Below are 21,979 nucleotides of genomic sequence, written 5' to 3'. Positions count from 1 at the left end.
TATACAAGTTGAAGAACTATGAGTGTTGACACTTTCATAAGAATAAAGCTCAAAGAATATTTATGATCAAAATGAATGAGAATAAGCAATTAATATGATTTTAAATGAAGAATAATGATCAAGAAGAAGTATCTAATCAATGGAACAATGATTCCTATTTATAGAGGGCCCCTATGGGTGTTTATCGACTCATTTTCGCAAACTAGCCGTTTTATGGCCATTATATTTGTCTTCTACACAGTGGGTGATTGATTACCATGAGATGGGTAATCGATTACCATAAAAGGTAATCGATTAACGTGAAGGGTAATCAGTTACCATTACTTGGGTAATCGATTACCAACCTGTTAAAAGGTTGGATTTCGTCCCAACATGGTTTTCTCATGATCTGAATCAGTTTCAAATACTTTTAATCATTTGATAAACATTTAAAAATAGATTTTCATGCTAGGAATGAATTTAAATGTCAAACGTTGATTTAATACATGTATTTGAAAAATGCTTTGAGCTTTGTTCACGCAAGAAATCAATTTCCCTTTCAAATAATCCTAAGTCCTAAGATATATTACTTTGAGGTTGCTTGGACTTAAGAGTCTTCTATTGAAGCTTGAGTCTTGATCTTCTTTAAACTTCTTTTTGATTGTTGCACTTTGAAGCTTTCTTTTCATACTTGTTTGTTATCATCAAAATTCTTGAACCTTCATATTCTTTAAATTGAATGCATTGGTTCCACAAGAAGCCGTGGTAGCTGCAGTTTTTTTGATCTACCGCATACCTTCACGGGTCTTTAGCAATACCAGTTCTATTCATTCCATGACTTCCTTTCCTTCTGTTTCCATTTTGTAGAGTCTTCATCTACGAGTGTTTGGGTGTGTTGCCCTAGAGCTCTTAAATGTGTCTTCCTTGGTTATGCTCTTGATAAAAAAGGCTGCAAGTGTTATTATTCTCCAAATTGATTTTTTTTTTTGTTTCTATGGATGTCACATTTCATGAATTTGAGTCCTTTTTCCTGGGTCCTCATCTTCAGAGGGAGAGTAGTTCTTTAGAAGACTTATCCCTTTCCTTCTTTGAGTCTGAGTCGTCCTTGTCTACTCCTACACCTCTCCCTCCTGTGTCTACTCATGGTGTGTTAGAACCTTCAAATACACCTGAGATATGAAAGATTTTGACACCTGAATTGGTATATTAGAGGAGGAAACAATCCATACTGCTTCACCAGCAATCTCAATCGTTTGAATCACCGGTAAGTCTTGAATCGCTTGTTTCTAAATATAATATTATTAACCTTTGATGACTTACCTATTGCTTCTGATAACTTACCCAGTGTCTTTGATGACTTACCCATTGCCTTAAGAAAAAGAAAAAGATCTTGCACCCAACACCCTATCTCTCAATTTGTTTCTTCAACTAACCTTTCTATGCAGCGCAAAAGCTTTATGTCGGCACTAGATTCTATTTCCATCCCAAAATCAGTGCACGAATCATTAAAAGATGAGAATTTGGTTTAGGCCATGCAATATGAGATGAATGCCTTTGGAGAAGAATAAAACATAGGAGGTTGTTGATATATCCAATGCAAAGAAAGCAATAGGGTGCAGATGAGTTTTTGTCCTAAAGTACAATTCTGATGGTACTCTTAAGAGAAATAAGGCTCAGTTAGTAGCCAAGGGTTACATTCAGACCTATGGTATTGATTATGAAGAAACTTTTGCTTTAGTTGCAAAGATGAATATTGTGCGAGCCTTGTTATCTTTTGCTGCTCATTACAATTGAGATATAAATCAATTTGATGTGAAAAATGCTTTTCTTAAAAATGCTTTTCTTAATGTTGTGTTAGAAGAGGTTTACACGGAGATCCCGCCACCCGCCAGGATTTGACTCTATTGATGAAAAAGATAAAGTTCTTGGGTCCAAAAAGGCGTTTTATGGCTTAAAGTAGTCCCTTCGTGCCTGGTTTGGGAGATTTACTAAATTTATGATGACCTTAGGGTACAAACAGAGTCAAGGAGATCATACACTTTTCTTTAAACACTCCCAAGATGGGAAACTCATTGTGCTCTTTATGTATGTTGATGACATTATTATAATAGGTGATGATAGTGTGGAGAAACGTGTTTTACAAGCACAACTAACCTCTGAATTTGAAATTAAGGACCTAGGGAGATTGAAGTATTTCCTAAGGATAGAGGTAGCTCATTCAAAGGAAAGAATTTTTGTTAGTCAGTGGAAATATGTTCTTGATCTTCTTAAAGAGGCAGGAAAACTTGGATGGAAACCTTCTAGTACTCTTATTGAGCAAATCACAAGAAGAGATATGAAGAAGAGTCCTCTAGTTGATAAAGGGCAATACCAACAGTTAGTTGGGTGATTGATATATCTAGCTCATACTAGACCAGATTTAGCTTATGCTGTAAGTATTGTCAGTTAATTCATGCATAATCCGAGAGAAAAACACATGTAGATAGTGGAAAGAATTCTTTAGTATTTTAAAGCTACTCATGGCAGAGGACTACTATTTCAATGTGTGGAAATCCTTCCTTAGAAGTTTACACTGGTGCTGATTATGCTAGGTCAGTGACTGACCATCGATATACCACTGGTTATGGTATGTTTCTTTGTTGTAATTTCGTGACATGGAGAAGTAAGAAACAAGATGTGGTTGATAGGTCAAGTGCAGAGACAGAGTTTCGAGCGATGGCCTAAGGTATTTGTGAATTATTGTGGTTAAAAATTATACTTGATGATCTCCAGATAAAATATAAAGGACCTATGAAGCTACTTTGTGATAATAAGTCTGCCATCTGTATAGCTCATAATCTAGTCCTACATGATCGAACTCAGCATATTGAGGTCGACCGTGATTTCATTAAAGAGAAACTTGATAGCAGAATGATCTTTACTCCATACATTCCCTCCAGGCGTCAATTAGCTGATGTTTTGACAAAAGAACTCTCCACAGATAGAAGGGGAGTGTTGTAAATAATATTGTATCATTGTTGTAAATAATATTGTATTATTTAGATTAGTATTTTATTATTTAGATCACTTTAGAAGCTTTTTGGGGTTTAGCCCATTAGGTCATTTAGTCTCTTTAAATAGAGAGTTCTTGTACAGTTATTCACACAATTCAATAATACAATCTTCCTTTTCAAGCTCTTCTTTCCTTCTTTTTTTTCTCTTATTTATTTTTTTTCCTGTTATTTCCTTATTTGCTTAGATGAGGATGTCAAGGTGGATGTGTGGTATACGAGGATGGATAAGATAAGAAATGAAGAAATTTGACGTAAGGTAGAAATACTACCGGTGGCTGAAAAGATGGGAGAACATAGATTGAGGTGGTTTAGGTACGTAATGAGAAGGCCTCTGGATGCTCCCGTAAGAACAAAAATTTGTTGCCAAGAGCTCGATACAAAGAAAGATAGAGGTAGACCGAAACTTACTTGGGGAAAGGTAGTAAAACAAGATTTAATGGAGTAAGATATAAATTGACGGACGGTGTGCCTTAGTAGTTAGGACAGAATAGAGAAAAACTATTAGTATGGTGGAGGGTTAGACACGTTATTCCTATGTTCTTGATGGTCCCTTTTTAATCCTTTTCTTCTTCATCTCCCCCCTCTTCTTCTTTTCTTTTATTTCTTTTCCCCGTCCCCATCTTCTTCTTTTTATTTTATTTTATTTATTTATTTACTTTTTTTTTGTTAAACTCCTTTTATTTTTACTTTTATATTTATATATATATTTATTATTATTATTATTTTATTTTTATCCCTTTGTACCTTTTATTTGGGTTTATTTACTAGCGACCCCAATTAGTTTGGGATAAAGGTATTGTTGATGTTGATGTTTTATTTTTTCTCCTCCTGTATTTTTATCTTATTTATCTTTATTTTTACTCTATTTTTTATATTTTTATATTTTTCTTTTTAATTTCTATTTATTTTCATTCCTAGTGCTTTATTATTTGTTTATTCTTTCTTTTTCTCAATTTTTTTTTTGTACTTTTCATTAGGGTTTATCGGCTGCCGATCCTAACTAATTTGGGATAAAAATGTTGTTGATGATGATTAACATATATTGGTATACATTATTAGAGAAATATAAAATCATTAATGTAGTCTCACCCAACAGGTTAAACTTTTGAGTTGAATTGATTCTTTACATGGTATCAGAGCCTTTGTGTCACGGGTTCGGTCCTCACCGTCCCCCATTTAATTTATAATTAATTAAATCTTGTGGAGTTTTTTAGTACAGGTAGGTGAGCCTGTGCATTGTCCACTCTTCAAGCCTAGTGGGCTCTCGTGTGAGTGGGCATATTAGAGAAATATAAAATCATTAATGTAGCTTCACCCAACAGCTTAAGCTTTTGGGTTAAATTGGTTTTTTATTTACATGCAAATGAGTTTTTGTTTTTGTTTTGTTGGTCTATCTGCATATGATACGTCAGATTCAGTCCTTTATCACCTCAGATGGACGAGCTATCCCTTTGAAGAGATCTGTTATTAGAAATCCTGATTAATTTTGGGAGATTCGTGATGACTTACCAAAGGAATGCTATCAGTATTAATTGTTAATTAATTAATTAATTAATTTTATTACTTATTTTTTCTTTTTTTCTTTATGATGCTGTGTATTTGTCTCAAGTTTCTGAAGAAGGACGTTTTTTATTTAGATGTATAAAGGGTGAACCGACCATTGAAGAATACTATGATTTATATTCAGAAGCTGAGACATACGGCAACCAGATATCAGAGGCAATTTTACAGTCCCCTAGTGCCCAGCAATTTCTTACTACTGGAAGGGTTGTGGTTGTAAAATCAGAATCAGTGAGTTCTTATATTTGCGATCTACATTTATATCCGTTGCAAATAGTGGTAGAAATTAATATGCCATTGGGAATTATGGGAGTAAATATATTACTGTAATGATTAGAGTCATACGAAGTAGTTTAATTCTTTGTTATTTTTCTTGTAAATTTAAGATACGCTACTTGTTAGGATTGTTAGAATATCTCAATAGATATGTAAATAGGAAATTATTATTTGCTATAGAATCAACTAAGATCTTGTATATAAGGAAGCAAATTATTGTAATGAATTCCCACACTAATATATATAGAGCTATACGTAGTCTTCATTGGTACACACAATCACTTAATACAAAATTCAAGTTGGTATCAGTGCAGGTTTTGACCCGTCACTGCAAATGAAACCCTAGTCTTGATGTGCCCATTGCCCAATAGCCCTTCTCCTCACAACACCTCAATACTGGCAAGTCAATCCCGTGCGCATCCATCCGGAAGCCCTTTGATGTGCCGTGACTTTTTTGTCTATAGTAAAAATTTTCCGGCAACTTCTTTGCTCAATGAGCATCACATCTTAAGCGGCTACTCAAGTTTGGCACATTCTCGCTGGACCCACTGTTATTTGGCCAGCCACACGCCCGCACGTGATAACTCTGTGTGTTGCAGGTCATCTCCTCTAGCGACCTTTGTGCCATGTGTGATGGCCGCTTTCTAGTTGCAACCAACGTTGTGGTACTCGTCCCAATCGAAATCTGTTTGTGGGTCACACCATTTTGGTGTCTTTGGCATATTTTTCTCGTATTCCAGCTTGTTCTGGTGTATTCATATCACTATCCAACGTACTTCCTCCTATTCGATATGTCATTCCAATGCGAGACAACAATTTCACTTCTTTTTAGATGTTTTTCCTCTGGTCCAGCTTGTACTAATTTTGCTCAAATTGTCTATGGTGTCTAGATCAAGTGCAGAAACTATGTATTCAACAATTGGAACCGCAACTTATGAGCTTATTTGGTTAAAGTAGTTGATCAAAGAATTGAACATTCGTGAACAACTGTTAATGAAACTAATTTGTGACAATCAGGCCATGATATACTTATCCAAATCCGGTCTTTCATGAAAGCACTAATCACATTAGGATTGGTTGTCATTTTGTTTGAGAGAAAATTCAATATGGGGAGATCAAAACAACGTTTGTTAACTCCTGCGATCAACTTGTAGATATTTTCACTAATAAGGCTCTTAGAGATCCCCGAGTCAACTATATATGTGACAAGCTTGGTACATATAATATAAACGCATAGTTTGAGGGAAAGTGTTAGGATTGTTAGAATATCTCAACAAATAAATGAATAGGAAATTATGTTTTTAATAACATCAACATCACATTATTCCAAATTAGTTGGGGTTGGCGGTTGATGAACCAAAATAAAAAGCAAGAAAATATTGAGGGAAAAGAAGAAAAAAATAAAAAAAGGAGAGAAAAAGTAAATAAGAGGCAAAAAGTAAATAAGAGGCAAAAAGTAAATTAGAATCTCCACAATGCTAATAGTTTTTCTCCCCTCCGATAAGTTTTATTTTATCATTTTTTTCCAAGTAAGTTTCGGCCTACCTCTTCCTCTCTTTGTTTCATGTTGTTGATAACATTTCTTTCTTACGGGAGCATCTAGAGGTCTTCGAATAATATATCCAAAATATCTCAATTTATGTTCTTTCATCTTTTCAGCAAGTGTTACTACTCATACCTTTCGTCGAATATCTTTATTTCTCATCTTATTCATCCTTTTATGATCAGACATCCACCTTAGCATCCTCATTTCCGCTATCCCCATTTTATGCGAAAAATGTCTATGTTCTGGCCAATATTCAACTCCGTATAACATTGCAAGCAATACTGTTATATAAAGTTTTCCTTTGAGCCTTTGATCCTTCAACAAATGGGTGCAATTTCCATCCAACTTCAGTTTCAAGACTCCCACTTGAAGAGGTTGATTTGGAAGTTGATCCTCCACTATCTCTACCAAAATGTGTGCTAGGATCTCACTCAAATTGTCTAGGATCTCACTCAAATTGTCAACAGAGGGACTAAATTGATCAAGCTCTAACCAAATGGTTATCTGAACCACCGGAGGATGTTGCTTGGGAGGGCGTACATCTGGTTCATTTTAAGTTTTTAAATCCAACCTTGGGGATAAGGTTGAACTTTAATTGGATGACATTAGTAGGGTTAGGTAGTAGTTTGTTGAATAAACTATTTTGTGGATTTCGTAACTTTCAATGCCTATCATACCTTTAGTAAGAAGGCTCAAAGTATGTTTATGTTATGAACCAACTACCCAAAAACTTAGCTGCTAGATAAAGACACATGAATGGTTTTACATTAACATCTCTAACATACCCCCTCACACGGGTCTTTTGGGTATGAACCATTATCAGTTGACCATCGAATTTGGAACGTCTCCTCAAGTTTAGTAGATTCTTGGTTGACCCATTGTCATTTGGCGAGCCACATTCCTGCACTTGCCACATCTTTGCACCGGAGGTCATTGTCTCCGGCGACCTTTCTTGCCAGTGGTTCAGTGATCTAGCTCGCCTCTCCCAGATCGGCCAAACTGCACCGGTTATGCACCCTAAAACAGTCCTACGCACGTCCATAGTCTGCGACTACAAAGACTTTTCCTTTGCATGTGAGAGTGCGCCCATGTGTTGATGTCCAAACCTTTACATATACCTAAAACCCTATAATTTCAATAACCATTGACCTTGTGCTAAAATTTAAAAGTTATTTTTATTAATAGAAAAAATTGGGGTGATAATGATTAAACTCTAAACCACATATTCATAGAGGCGGTTAAGTGAAGACATGTGAATCTTGAACAGTAACTAATAATCTTTCCTAACAGCAGAATATTTTACATTAATATCACCAATTACAGAGGCTATTTTGTTTTAGAGGATGCGAGACGGTTACAACAGTTATATTATATTCATCTATATTATCTATTGTTTTAGAATTTAAATATTTACTAGATATTGAGTTCTTTGACAGTGTAATGAGTGCTTAACCTGTTTCATAATTGATTTACAGGCCCAGGACCACTTGCTTGCTGTGGTTGTAAAAACTTCTCCAAATAATAAGCCGTACATTGTTTTTGTGCTTAAACCTGATATGTCACCCCCTGTGGAAAATGCCTCAAATAGTGGTGATTTGCAGAATAAAAAGAGTGCATTTGACCAAGGTTATTTTGTAATGCCACCAAAGTCAAGACGTGGTCTTGTAGATGAATATACTACATCTGTTTCTGCTCGTAAAGGAAAAGGTGTCATCTCCATCAAACTTCCCCATCGTGGTTTTGCATGTGGAATGGGCTATGAAGTCCGAGAGGTTGATAGTAAAGAGTTTCTATGTATATGCAGTAGCAAAATTAAAATCGACCAAGTTGGACTTCTTGAAGAAGATAGCAGTTCTGCTTACTCAAAGACTGTTCAGCTGCTCCTGGATTTGAAATCAGATGGAAATAAGTATCCTCCAGCTCTAGATCCTGTGAAAGGTATTGCCATTTTGTGGTTTAAGGATGACTTATATTTTTGATAATTTGTCCGCTTTTTATGAAATAACAAGCGGGACATGTTTGGCCAATGAAGGGTTTTTAAAATAATAAAAAGAAAAAAGAAGAAATAATCATAATTAGTTTATGTGATGGAGAGCATCACTTTTGCCAGGCTTTACATGAGGAGCCATGTTAAAGTTCTAAAAGCGTAAAGAGTCATGATAGAATATTATACTATTTGTTGTGGATTTGACTGTATCTGACCAGGACTAATTGATTAGGATCAATTGTAATTGTTGTAATTGATTCTTACATCAATATATATATAGAGTGTGTGTGGTCTGTTTAGACACAACATTTTTCACTCAAATCTCTTATTTATAAGTTGGTATTCAGGGCTCTCGATCTGGGAGACTCTGCTTCTGCGAGATCTTATTTCTGCTGGGCCCACTGCTAAGAGGCCATCTTCCTTGTTGCACATCATACTGTAAAGTGTTCCCTGCTGCGCGTCCTACTGGTAGCCTCTTGACATGCCACCACACCTCCGGCCACCATGGTATCAAAACCTGTATGACCTAATAGTCTAGAGTTCGATCCTTACCGCTTCCATTCTTCTTGTAAAGAACCTTGGGATACATCACCCCAAAAGCTAGCTCAAAGGATGGGAGTGCCCAAGGTCTTATAAAGACCACATTAGTTGCACATACAACTAATGTGGGACTATATATCTCAACACGCCCCTCACACGAGAGCCCATTAGGCTTGAAGAGTGGACAATGCAACAGGCCCAGCCTACCTGTGCTAAGAAACGCCACAAGAGAAAGTGAGGGGCGGCAAGGCTCTGATACCATGTAAAATATTAGGACCCGAGAGGTTGTGAGTAATCCGTGTGTCTTGACTACACAGCGAAGTGTCTATTATATAACTGAAAAGAAAGGAAGTACAAAGAGATATACATGATGTGGGACTAGTAAACTACTATTCTAAACTAATATTCACAACACTTCCCCTCAAGCTGGAGCATATAGATCATATGCACCAAGCTTGTTACATAAGTGATCTATCCTAGGCCCCCTCAAAGACTTTGTGAATACATCAGCTAATTGATCAGTTGAGTTAACAAAACTAGTGACTATTTCTCCTGAGAGGACTTTTTCTCTGACAAAATGGCAGTCTACTTCAATGTGCTTGGTCCTTTCATGAAACACTGGATTGGAAGCAATATGTAAAGCAGCTTGATTATCGCAAATGAGAGATGCTGAGTCAATGTCTCCAAACTTGAGTTCCTTTAGTAGTCGTTTTAACCAGATGCGTTCATAGGTAGCTGTGGCCATAGAGCGATATTCTGCTTCAACACTTGATCTGGCAACTACACTTTGTTTCTTGCTTTTCCATGAAACCAAGTTACCTCTAACGAATACACAATACCCAGATGTGGATCTTCTATCACTGGGGGAACCTGCCCAATCAGCATCTGAGTATCCCTCAACTCTGGTATGACCTTTGTTTTTATAGAGGAGACCTTTACCTGGAGCATTCTTGATGTACTTGAGAATACGGATCACTGCATTCCAGTGATCTTCACAAGGAGAATTCAAGAACTGACTTACTACACTGATTGCAAACGAGATGTCTGGTCGAGTAACTGTGAGATAGTTCAGCTTCCCAACCAATCTTCTATACCTTTCTGGATCTGAAAATAGTTCCCCTTGATTTAGCACAAGCTTGACATTTGGATCCATAGGAGTATCGACGGGCTTAGCATTCGACAGAGCTGTCTCCTCAAGAATATCCATAATATATTTCCTTTGGGATATCACAATACCATCCTTGGATTGAGCCACTTCAATTCCCAAGAAATATCGTAATCTTCCGAGATCCTTTGTCTGAAAATGACGATTGAGGTGTTGTTTTAACTGAGTAATGCCTTGATGGTCGTCTCCTGTAATGACAATGTCATCAACATATACCACCAAATAAATGGATCCGGAGTCTGAGTGGCGATAAAATACCAAGTGATCAGCCTCACTTCGAGTCATACCAAACTGCTGGACAATGGTGCTAAACCTCTCAAACCAAGCTCGTGGAGATTGTTTGAGACCATACAAAGATTTGCAGAGTCGACAAACTAAACCAGACTCCCCCTGAGCAACAAACCCAGGAGGTTGTTCCATGTAAACTTCTTCTGCAAGATCACCATTGAGGAAAGCATTTTTGACATCTAATTGATAGAAGGGCCAATGACGGATGGCAGCCATAGTAATAAAGAGGCGAACAGATGCCATTTTCGTCACAGGGGAAAATGTATCCCCATAATCCTCGCCAAACACCTGAGTATATCCCTTGGCCACCAAACGTGCTTTGAGACGATCCACCTGTCCATCAGGACCAACCTTGACAGTAAATATCCATCTGCATCCAACAACAGATTTTCCAGAGGGAAGAGGAACTAGATCCCAAGTACCACTGCCATGGAGTGCACACATCTCGTCAATCATAGCTTGCCACGATCCTGGATGGGATAACGCCTCACCTGTAGTCTTAGGAACAGACACAGAAGAGAGGCAAGCAAAATGTGATGGAGAAAGACGATGGTAACTCATATTTATTGAATATCTGAGTGGAGGACGAGTATCACGAGTACCTTTCCGGAGAGCAATGGGTAAGTCAATGTCTAAGGGCGGGACCGAAGCCGTAGGAGTGGATGACGACGGAACTGAGTCCACAGGAACCTCATTAACAACAGAGTCAGTGTCTTGGGGCATAAGTGGACGTGGCTGACGGTGATAAACCTGAAGAGGGGGATCTTGTGCCGGGACATCTGAAGATGTGACAGAAGGCAATGGTGGTAGAGGATCTAGTGCCGGGACATATTGAACTGGAACAGAGGGAAAAGGAAACAGACTATCAACAGAATCACTAGGAACAGAGGCGGAGCTAAAAATTGGCACAGACTCAAAGAAGGTAACGTCCGCCGAGACAAAAGAGCGACGGAGACTGGGAGAGTAACATCGATAACCTTTTTGTGTTCGAGGGTAACCGAGAAACACACATTTGTGGGACTTAGCAGACAACTTGTCACGATTGTGGCCGAGTTCATGGACAAAACAAGTAGACCCAAAAATACGAAAGGGTAAGGAATATAAAGGCCGATGGGGAAGCAAGATAGAGTACGGTACCTGGTTATCAAGGACGGAGGAGGGCATGCGATTAATAAGATAACATGCTGTGAGGACAACATCACCCCAATAATTGGTAGGAACATTCCCATGAATTGAGAGTGTCCGAGCTGTTTCAATGAGATGACAGTTTTTCCTTTCAGCAACCCTATTTTGTTGAGGGGTGTGGGCACACGACGTGTGGTGAAGAATGCCATGAGAGGCTATGAATGATTGAAATGGTTGAGACAGATACTCACGAGCATTATCACTACGGAAAGTGCAGATAGGAATACCAAATTGAGTAAGAATTTCTTGATAGAACTTCTGAAATACTGAGAATAGCTCAGAGCGATTTTTCAGTAAAAATAACCAGGTGTTCCGAGAATAATCATCAATAAATGTGACAAAATATCTATAGCCCCGAGTTGACGCAGTACGACTAGGTCCCCAAACATCAGAGTGAACCAAACTAAAAGGAGATGAGGCATGACGACTGGCTTTATCAGGAAAAGAACTACGAGTATGTTTCCCGAATTGACATGATTCACATTGCAAAGTGGTCAGTTTGGATAGACGCGGCACCATCTGTTGGAGTTTTGTAAGACTAGGATGACCCAACTGAGCGTGAACAGTGAGTGGAGAATCTAATACCGAATGAGCATGAGAAGAGCTGGAGAGCATGTAAAGGCCATTGGACTCAAATCCACCGCCAATTGTCCTCCCCGAACTCCGGTCATGTAAAAATCCAGAATTTTTGGTAAAAGAGATGAGACAATCAAGAGAATGTATTAAACGGATAATGGAAGAGATATTAAAGGGTGAACCGGGGACATAAAACACGTTATCAATAGTATGAGAAGGAAAGAGATGTATTGTTCCAATTCCACTAGACTGAATTTGTGAACCATTAGCCATAGTAACAACAGGAAAATAACCAGAGGTAAAAAGAGAAGAGAACAAAGACTTATTACCAGAAATATGATCAGAGGCACCGGAATCAAGAACCCTGTTAATTATCAAGAGACAAGAGGTATTCATTGTAATCCTTGTTATCTTGAACTACACAACATTGGTGCTATTATATAGCAAACCAATTGAAGAATACAAAGAGACACACTCAATGTGGGACTTCTATACTATGTACACTCAATGTGGGACTTCTATACTATGTGCAGCAACACTCCCCCTCAAGCTGGAGCATATAGATCGTATGCACCAAGCTTGTTACATATCTGGTCTATTCTAGGTCCTCTCAAAGACTTAGTAAATACATCAGCTAATTGATCATTTGAGCTGACAAAACGAGTGACTATATCTCCTGAGAGAACTTTTTCCCTAAGGAAATGACAATCTATCTCAATGTGCTTAATCTTTTCATGAAACACTGGATTTGAAGCAATATGCAAAGCAACTTGATTATCACAAATGAGAGATGTTGGGCCAGTGTCTCCAAACTTGAGTTCCTTCAGTAGCTGTTTTAACCAGATGAGTTCACAGGTAGCTGTGGCCATGGAGCGATATTCTGCTTCAGCACTTGATCTAGCAACTACACTTTGCTTCTTACTTCTCCAGGAAATCAAGTTATCTCCAACGAATACACAATACCCAGAAGTGGATCTTCTATCAATAGGAGAACCTGCCCAATCAGCATCTGAGTATCCTACAACTCTGGTATGACCTTTGTTTTCATAGAGAAGACCTTTGCCAGGAGCAGTCTTGATGTACTTGAGGATACGGATTACTGCATTCCAGTGATCTTCACAGGGAGAATTCAAGAACTGACTTACTACACTGACTGCAAAGGAAATGTCTGGTCGAGTAACTGTGAGATAGTTCAGTTTCCCAACCAATCTTCTATACCTTTCTGGATCAGAAAATAGCTCCCCCTGATTTGGTAAAAGCTTGACATTTGGATCCATAGGAGTATCAACGGGCTTAGCATTTAACAATGCTGTTTCCTCAAGAATATCCATAGCATATTTTCTCTGTGATAGTACAATGCCATCTTTGGATTGGGCCACTTCTATCCCTAAGAAATATCGGAGTCTTCCAAGGTCCTTTGTTTGAAAATGATGGCAGAAATGTTGTTTTATCTGAGTTATGCCATGAGTATCATTACCTGTAATGACGATATCATCAACATATACTACCAAATAAATAGAACTTGAATCAGAGTGTCTGTAAAAGACTGAGTGATCATCCTCACTTCGAGTCATGCCAAACTGCTGTACAACAGTGCTAAACCTTCCAAACCAAGCCCGGGGAGACTGCTTTAGACCATACAAGGATCTTCGGAGACGACAAACTAGGTTAGACTCCCCCTGAGCAACAAACCCAGGAGGTTGCTCCATATAAACCTCTTCCCGCAGATCACCATAGAGGAAAGCATTCTTTATGTCCAGCTGATACATAGGCCAGTGATGAATAGCTGCCATAGTAATAAAGAGGCGAACAGAAGTCATTTTCGCCACGGGAGAAAATGTGTCACCATAGTCAAGGCCAAATATCTGAGTATAACCTTTAGCAACCAAGCGGGCCTTAAGACGGTCCACCTGACCATCCGGACCAACTTTAACCGTGTATATCCATCGACAGCCAACAACAGACTTCCCAGAGGGAAGGGAAACCAGATCCCAGGTACCACTTCTCTGAAGTGCACTCATCTCATCAATCATGGCCTGTCGCCAACCAGAATGTGATAACGCCTCACCTGTAGTCTTAGGAACAGATACAGAAGAAAGAGAAGAGAGGCAAGCAAAATGGGATGGTGAAAGACGATGATAACTCAAATTTATTAAATACCTGGGAGGGGGACGAGAATCACGAGTACCTTTCCGGAGTGCAATGGGCACATCAATGTCAGACGGAAGGATCGGAGCTGCCGGAGGAGATGATGACGGAAGTGAGTCCACAGGAGCCTCAGTAACAATAGGGGCACACTCGGGGGGGGGGGGGGGGCAGGGTCCTGGGGAACAGGGGGACGTTGTCGACGATGATAGACCTGGAGGGGGGAACAGGGACATCTAAAGAAGGAGATGGTGAAGGTATATAGTGAACTGAAACATGTGGTAAAGGTAGCTGAGTAGCAACAGAATCACTGGGATGGGAGGAGGAGTCAAAGAATGGAATAGACTCAAAGAATGTAACATCCGCTGAGACAAAGTAACGACGAAGACTAGGAGAATAACAACGATAACCCTTTTGTGAGCGAGGGTAACCCAGGAAAATACATTTATGTGACTTAGCAGATAACTTGTCAAGACCAGGACTGAGATTGTGGACAAAACAAGTAGAACCAAAGATGTGAGGAGTGAGTGGGTACAAAGGTTGATGGGGAAACAACACAGAATGTGGTACCTGATTATGAAGTACGGAGGAAGGCATCCGATTAATGAGATAACAAGCTGTGAGGACAGCATCGCCCCAATACTGGAATGGGATATGACCATGTAACAAAAGTGTCCGAGTAGTCTCAATTAGGTGACGGTTCTTGCGTTCAGCAACCCCATTCTGTTGAGGGGTGTGTGAACATGATGTCTGGTGAAGGATGCCGTGAGATGCAAAGAAGGTTTGAAACTGATGAGACAAATATTCACGAGCATTGTCACTTCGAAAAATGCAAATCAAAACACCAAATTGAGTATGGATTTCATTAAAGAACTTGTTAAAAATAGAAAACCATTCAGACCGATTTTTCATTAAAAATAACCAAGTACATCGAGAATAATCATCAATGAAAGTTACAAAATATCTGTACCCCATAGTGGAAACGGTACGACTAGGACCCCAAATATCTGAATGAACTAAAGCAAAAGGAGACGAAGACCGACGACTGACACGATCGGGAAACGAACTACGAGTGTGCTTCCCTAATTGACACGACTCACAAGACAAACTAGATAAATTTGAGAAACGTGGGACCATCTTCTGGAGCTTAGCAAGATTGGGATGACCCAACTGAGCGTGGATAGTAAGCGGAGAATCCACAACAGAGCACACTGGAACAGAAGTTGAAAGCTGATAAAGGCCATTGGACTCAGATCCGACGCCAAGTGTCCTCCTCGAGCTCCGATCCTGCAAAATGACAGACTCTTTAGTGAAAGAAATAGTACAGTCAAGGGATTGAGTCAAGCGACTAATGGAAATAAGGTTGAAAGGAGAATGAGGAACATAAAGCACATTCTCAATGAGAATAGAAGGAAAAAAGAGAACAGTGCCAATCCCTTGGGACTGAACCAGTGACCCATTAGCCACAGTGATACTGGGCAAGGGACCAGACGTACAGAGAGAGGTAAATAAAGACTTTTTACCAGAAATATGGTCAGATGCACCAGAATCGAGAATCCATGGACCAAGAGAGGGCGAATGCGAAACACCAGCAAAGGAATTACCCGTGTGTGCACTAGAGGCAGTGGTACCAGGAGGTGGCTGTGATCCAGCAATCAAGGCAGAGTCCGAGGCAGGAACAGTAGTCTGAGCAAAATGAGCGGAGCGAGGAGGGCGACCGTGAAGATCCCAACAACGATCAATAGTATGGCCCGACTTTTTGCAATGAGTGCAGAGAAAGCGTCTCGTAGAGGGTTTGCGTCCACGTGCAAAACCCTTAGAGACAAGGGCAGATGGGTCAATTGAAGAGGGAGCAGATACTGCAGGCTCCATAGAAGTCTTAGGTGGAATGCGAAGCAACGTAGACCAAACAGAGTCCAGCGATGGAACAGTAGTAGAGCCCAAGATCTGATCCCGGTTGACAGAATATGCCGGGGGCAAACCATAAAGAGCCATGAGCATGAAGAACGTGCTGCGTTGCTCAAGTTCTTTAGCAGGATCTGCAGCAGGCGGCAACAGTTCATTGAAATCATGAAGGAGGCCCTGAACTTTTCCCAAGTAAGCAGACATAGAGACATCAAGTTGTTGAGCAGCAATAGTAGTGATCAAATTTTGACAAACCCCATAGAGTCGCTGAGTGTCATTGGTATAAAGTGACTTGGCCTGACGCCAAACAGACTCACAAATGACGTGAGCACGAAAAATCTGCTTCAAGGACGAGTGGATGGTAGACTTGATGATGCTATATAACTGAGCATCAACCTTTTTCCAATGAGGGCGTACATCTACCGAGATGGACTCAGCCTTAGTAATGAGATGGTCAGTGTAGTCCTGTCCATCAAGCCAAAGTCGGAGATCAAAAGCCCAAGAATCATAATTGGAGCAATCCAACTTGTCGACGTGCAGCGGAACATTAACATAATTAGAAAAAACAGGCGGGTCAGCCTTTTGAGAACCCTTGGATGCATCGTGGGGTGACAAATCAGCCATGGGTTACCTGAAACAAAAATGAACAGCAACGAAAAAGCAAAGAAACGTCTGTGAATAGTGACCAGCAAGGGAAAAGACACCGTAGGAAGCCGAAACGAAGCCGAAACAACAAAATGAGGACAGATCCAAGTGCGCAAGGAGAAGACGAAGGGAACCGTGGTGGTACGACGGCCAACCGGAGTGGGACGCGCCGCCACGCGCCGCTGCAACAAAACGAGTTGCAGCCGCTGTTTGACGCGCGTGAGAGCGCGTGTAGGAGGATCTGAGGATGGGTCCCGGACAGAAAGGAGCGCCTTCTCGTGGCGATCAGATCGATATGGGTTTCACCGGAAAACTCGCCGGAAAACTCGGTGGACGGCGGTGGACAGTGATGCCTAATGGCGGCAGTGATCAGACAGGTCCGTAGACGATATATGGAAGCCGGAAACTGACAGATATGACTATTTCCGGAAAAAAAAAAAAATATTTTACTCAGCAGAGAGTGGTCCACCGGAAAAAAAACGCGGATTAGGATTCCTCGTTAGGCTCTAGATACCATGTTAATTATCAAGAGATAAGAGGTATTCATTGTAATCCTTGTTATCTTGAACTACACAACATTGGTGCTATTATATAGCAAACCAATTGAAGAATACAAAAAGACACACTCAATGTGGGACTTCTATACTATGTACACTCAATGTGAGACTTCTATACTATGTGCAGCAACAAACCCAATGACCAAAGGATGAATTTTGAGAGAAACCAGTAAAGGTATTACCTATATGTGCAACAGTAGCCGTGGAACCAGGGATAGTGGACCGAGAAACATATTAAGGAAATGAGCTAGAATCATCCATGGTCCAAAAATAGAATACAGTACCAGTAAAATAAAGAACCAAAGTCATAAGGAACCTCAATGTTACGCAGTAGCAAGATCGAACACTGGGATCAAAAGCACACATGTATGGAAAAAGTGACTGTATCTAATGTTGTGACTGGTGAATGATCAAATCTGAAATAGTAGCAGCAAAACCAATGTGGAGCGGTTGATCTACACTGCAAGCAAGCTCCTGGATATGGCAGCAAATGCGAACCGCTTCGCCTGAGAACAGGAACGAACGATTGTTGCTGGCTTCAAACAGCAGCACACGAACAAAGGCAACACGATCAAGGGACACGAACTGTGAACTGGATCCAAATGAAGTTGGTTGAACGAGGTGAAGACTGATCTAGAAAGACAACGGCTGGGCGACCAAGTTTGTCCTTGATCGACGGCGAACGGCCGCCGGAAAACACCGCACGCGCCGGAGGAAGGTGGCGCGTGTTGGCCACGCGCAGAGAAGAAAGTGGCGCGTCAGAGAGCGTGGGGCCACCTATGACGGTGGGTCCTTCGGCTTTGCGTAGATCGGCTCCTTCTGAGTCCGTTGACGTATGCTTTGACAAAAACGGTTGCCGGAGAAATTTTCCGGTGACAGAGGATGGTGGCCGGAATACTGTCGGTGTGACAGCTTCCGAAAAGAAAAATTTTACTCGATGAACAGTAGGTCCACCGGACAGACGTAGATTAAAATTTCTCTCGTGAGGCTCTGGATACCATGTAAAGAACCTTGGGATACATCACCCCAAAAGCTAGCTCAAAGGATGGGAGTGCCCAAGGTCTTATAAAGACCACATTAGTTGCACATACAACTAATGTGGGACTATATATCTCAACACTTCTAATAAATAATGTGGAATTTTCTTAACATAGGATAGATTGGTTAATGCATTGTCCATCCTTCGGGCCCTTTGGGTTTTTGCGTGAGAGGACATATTAGAAATATAACAAAAAACATTCATGTGTCTTCATTTAATGGTTTGAACTCTTGGGAGAGGTAGTTCATGATAGGGTATAATAGCTTTTTCTTTTATTTTAACACTTTGGTAACCGGCTTTAATTTTTAAACCTAGTTTTAAGCCAGTTTTGCTTAATTTGTTTTTAAGTTTTATTTTTGTCTCCAGATCTGAAGTTGAGAGACGTGAAACTTGTGGCAACATACCATAAGTGGACTAGATTATTGGTGATGATGTCCCAGAATCCGTGTCATGGGTGTATCAAATTGGAAGAACACCTTAAGCTGGCGAAAGAGATTAAAGCACATAAAGATGAAGTCTACGCTCTCCAGTTTCAAATGTCCGATGAAGCACTTCAACAAATGCCAGATTTTCAGGGCCGGGTATACCATATTAAACTTCTTTTTCAGTTATGCTTGAAAAGATATTCTGATAGTTTGTTAGTACTCAATCTTATGGTCCCTTCGATTTTATTTTACTCTTTCTCCAGATAGATGTTCTGAAGGAAATTGGATGCATTGATGAAGACCTTGTTGTTCAAATGAAAGGCCGTGTTGCTTGTGAGATGAATTCTGGGGAGGAATTGATATGCACTGAGTGCTTGTTTGAGAACCAACTGGATGAACTAGAACCAGAAGAAGCTGTGGCGTTAATGTCTGCTTTTGTATTCCAGCAGAAGAACACGTCTGAACCTTCACTCACACCCAAGCTAGCTGAAGCGAAACAAAGGTAAATTGCAATTGTCTATTTTCTGAAATAAAGTCTTTATAAGAAACACCTACAAGCCTCAATAATTATTTTTATGACAACATACTGTATGGTATCATTTCATTGTCCTCGGTCTTCAAAACTCAGATTGGAATCAAGATATGAATTCTAAGTAAGATGTATTTGTTACAGACTGTACAATACAGCAATCAGACTTGGAGAGCTTCAAGCACAGTTTCATCTACCAATAAACCCTGAGGAGTATGCCCATGAAAATCTCAAATTTGGTCTCGTTCAAGTGGTTTATGAATGGGCAAAGGTTTCCTTCTATTGAAAATAACACACTATTTAGTTCCATACTTTCATCATTGGTTTATGGGGCAACTATTCAATAATTTATATTTTCAATGTAGGGTACTCCGTTTGCAGAAATATGTGAGCTTACTGATGTTCCTGAAGGCCTGATAGTGAGGACCATTGTCAGGTTAGACGAGACATGTAGGGAATTTAAAAATGCTGCAGCAATTATGGGTAATTCTGCTCTCTGCAAAAAAATGGAAATTGCTTCTAACGCAATAAAGCGTGACATTGTATTTGCAGCTAGCTTGTATATTACGGGCGTATGATCATTATTGAACGTGTTAATGTTTATTGTAGTGCAGCTGCATATCAAGTTATGCTTTTGTTTATAATGAGTTCAGTGCATATTTGATATGTATGCTGCTCCTTAAATGTGTACCTTACTTTTTCTTTTTCTAACTTAAATTTAGAAAATAATTTCATTGCAGTCCTCATCATGTACTGTAGAATACTTATTGGCTATGTTACGGTTCACTGTGTTTTATTTTAAACATTTTTCGGTGGATTTACCTCATCATTCTTAAATACCTAAAGCATACGGGAGAAGATTTGGATCCTATCGTTACAATTTTTTTTTTTTTTTGTATACTAACTCTAATTACCTTTTTGAAGTGAGTTAGCCCTCGAGTATTTTTACAGTTTCAAGTTTCAATTCTTTGTATTGGCTATAAGATTAATCATGAGTTGAGACTTAATTCCTGTTAAAGTTTTTCGTCTTTCCCTAAATAATTATTTGGTAGGAATTGAATACATGTTCTCTTTCCATCCTGTGTTGCCAATTGAGCTATACTTATTGAATGAATATGTACATTTTTAAGATAACATTAGGAGGAAGAACTATACGTATAAGACAGAGTGATGATATATTATTGAATTGACCCTAGCTATGAGGACTATTTTGTGACCATAATTTAATGAGGAAAAGAATTCTCATAGAGATTATTTCTTTTATTATAGACACAAGATGTGATAAGCTCTCACTATCCATTAATTTTTTTTGTGTGACACAATTTGATGTCTCATTAGTAAGAGAACAAATTCTCCTACGATTAAAAAAAAAAAAAACCCTAATTTAATAGCAAGTGTTTTGACTTGTCTCAACTTTAAAAAATTGCCTCCATTGAATTTAGATTTTAATAAAAAAACCAAAAGTGGGTATTTTACTTAAAATATGTGCATCCATTTCTTTTTAACTATAGGTTAATGATGCTTCCCAGATATATACCATTCATGACTCACAATTCCAGTGTTTTTTTTTTTTCAAATTCCCGCCATTTAACTATCTTAAAATAAATGATAGTGATCTTCTAGAACATGCATTAATTATTATTTTAGAAACATATTATAATTTGTCAGTAAGGCAGCAGTTAAAGAATCCTAAATAAAAAACAATAAAAGAATAGTACCAAATAAAAACATTAAATAAAGTGTGAAGTATTTAAGTAATTAAAAATATTTAATCGTAAATGTTAAAATTTCTTTAATAAATTCCCTATACTCATTAATAAAAATTACTCTAGCCATCACTGTTTCCCCGCACTCCGGATTAGTCCCATAGCCGGCTCAAAGAGTCGAAGCTCGTGGGGATACCGGAGGGAGCCAACTCGTCTCAAAGAGATAATTAGGGTTGGGTAACTCCAAAAAAAAGAAAAAAAAGAAAAAAGAAAAAAGAATTAAAAGTTTCACTAAATTTTCTTTTCTTTTTTTAGATTTTACTGTCGAGAATTGTTGTTAAGGAATCAAAAGAATAATTATAAAACCTCTTAATTACTAAATGTAAGTAATTATTAAATACTTTTACGTTTTTCAAATATTAAAAATATCTTATTTTTCATTTTTCCAACTTTATATCAAATCAAATCGCATGACGTCTATATTGTACATAAAATAATGTTTGGTTTACATTTTATAAAATATACATCTTACGTAAGATAACAGCGACAGTAGTAAAGTATATTATTAAAATAACAAAAAGATTATATTTATAAATTTTTGTTTATAAACTCTTATAAATTATATTATGTCTGACCGACCACACACTCTTGTTTGAAGTTTAATCAATCATACTTAATATAATTTGTAAGTTTATAAGAAAAAAAAATTGTCAATATAACATCTCCCTTAAAATAAACCATCAAAATATTATAATAAAATTATATAGAGCAGGATTATACTTACAAATTTTTATAAATTATATTATGTACTAGTGATAACTTATTATTTAAGTATATATTACCTACCATACATAATATAATTTGTAATATAAA

At 38.6% G+C, this 21,979-nt stretch overlaps 1 protein-coding gene across 2 annotated transcripts in view; it reads left to right on the top strand.

Moving 5' to 3' along the window:
* LOC133316283 (DExH-box ATP-dependent RNA helicase DExH11) overlaps positions 1-20,166 on the top strand; it is a 42,769-nt gene extending 22,603 nt beyond the window's left edge. For both annotated transcript variants that reach the window (XM_061518017.1, XM_061518015.1), the window contains exons 18-23: positions 4,670-4,823; positions 7,890-8,352; positions 18,813-19,027; positions 19,135-19,373; positions 19,545-19,671; positions 19,766-20,166. In XM_061518017.1, coding sequence (XP_061374001.1) covers positions 4,670-4,823; positions 7,890-8,352; positions 18,813-19,027; positions 19,135-19,373; positions 19,545-19,671; positions 19,766-19,978 — 1,411 coding nt within the window. In that variant the 3' untranslated portion in view covers positions 19,979-20,166. The remainder of the gene's footprint in view (positions 1-4,669; positions 4,824-7,889; positions 8,353-18,812; positions 19,028-19,134; positions 19,374-19,544; positions 19,672-19,765) is intronic.
* Positions 20,167-21,979: the final 1,813 nt, after the last annotated feature.

The sequence above is a fragment of the Gastrolobium bilobum genome, unplaced genomic scaffold (assembly GCF_033153095.1).
Source record: "Gastrolobium bilobum isolate Gb01-03AN ecotype WA unplaced genomic scaffold, APGP_CSIRO_Gbil_v1 utg6012, whole genome shotgun sequence".
NCBI lineage: Eukaryota > Viridiplantae > Streptophyta > Magnoliopsida > Fabales > Fabaceae > Gastrolobium > Gastrolobium bilobum.
Note: the sequence above shows the minus strand (reverse complement) of the source record. Positions and strands in the feature narration are given on the sequence as shown.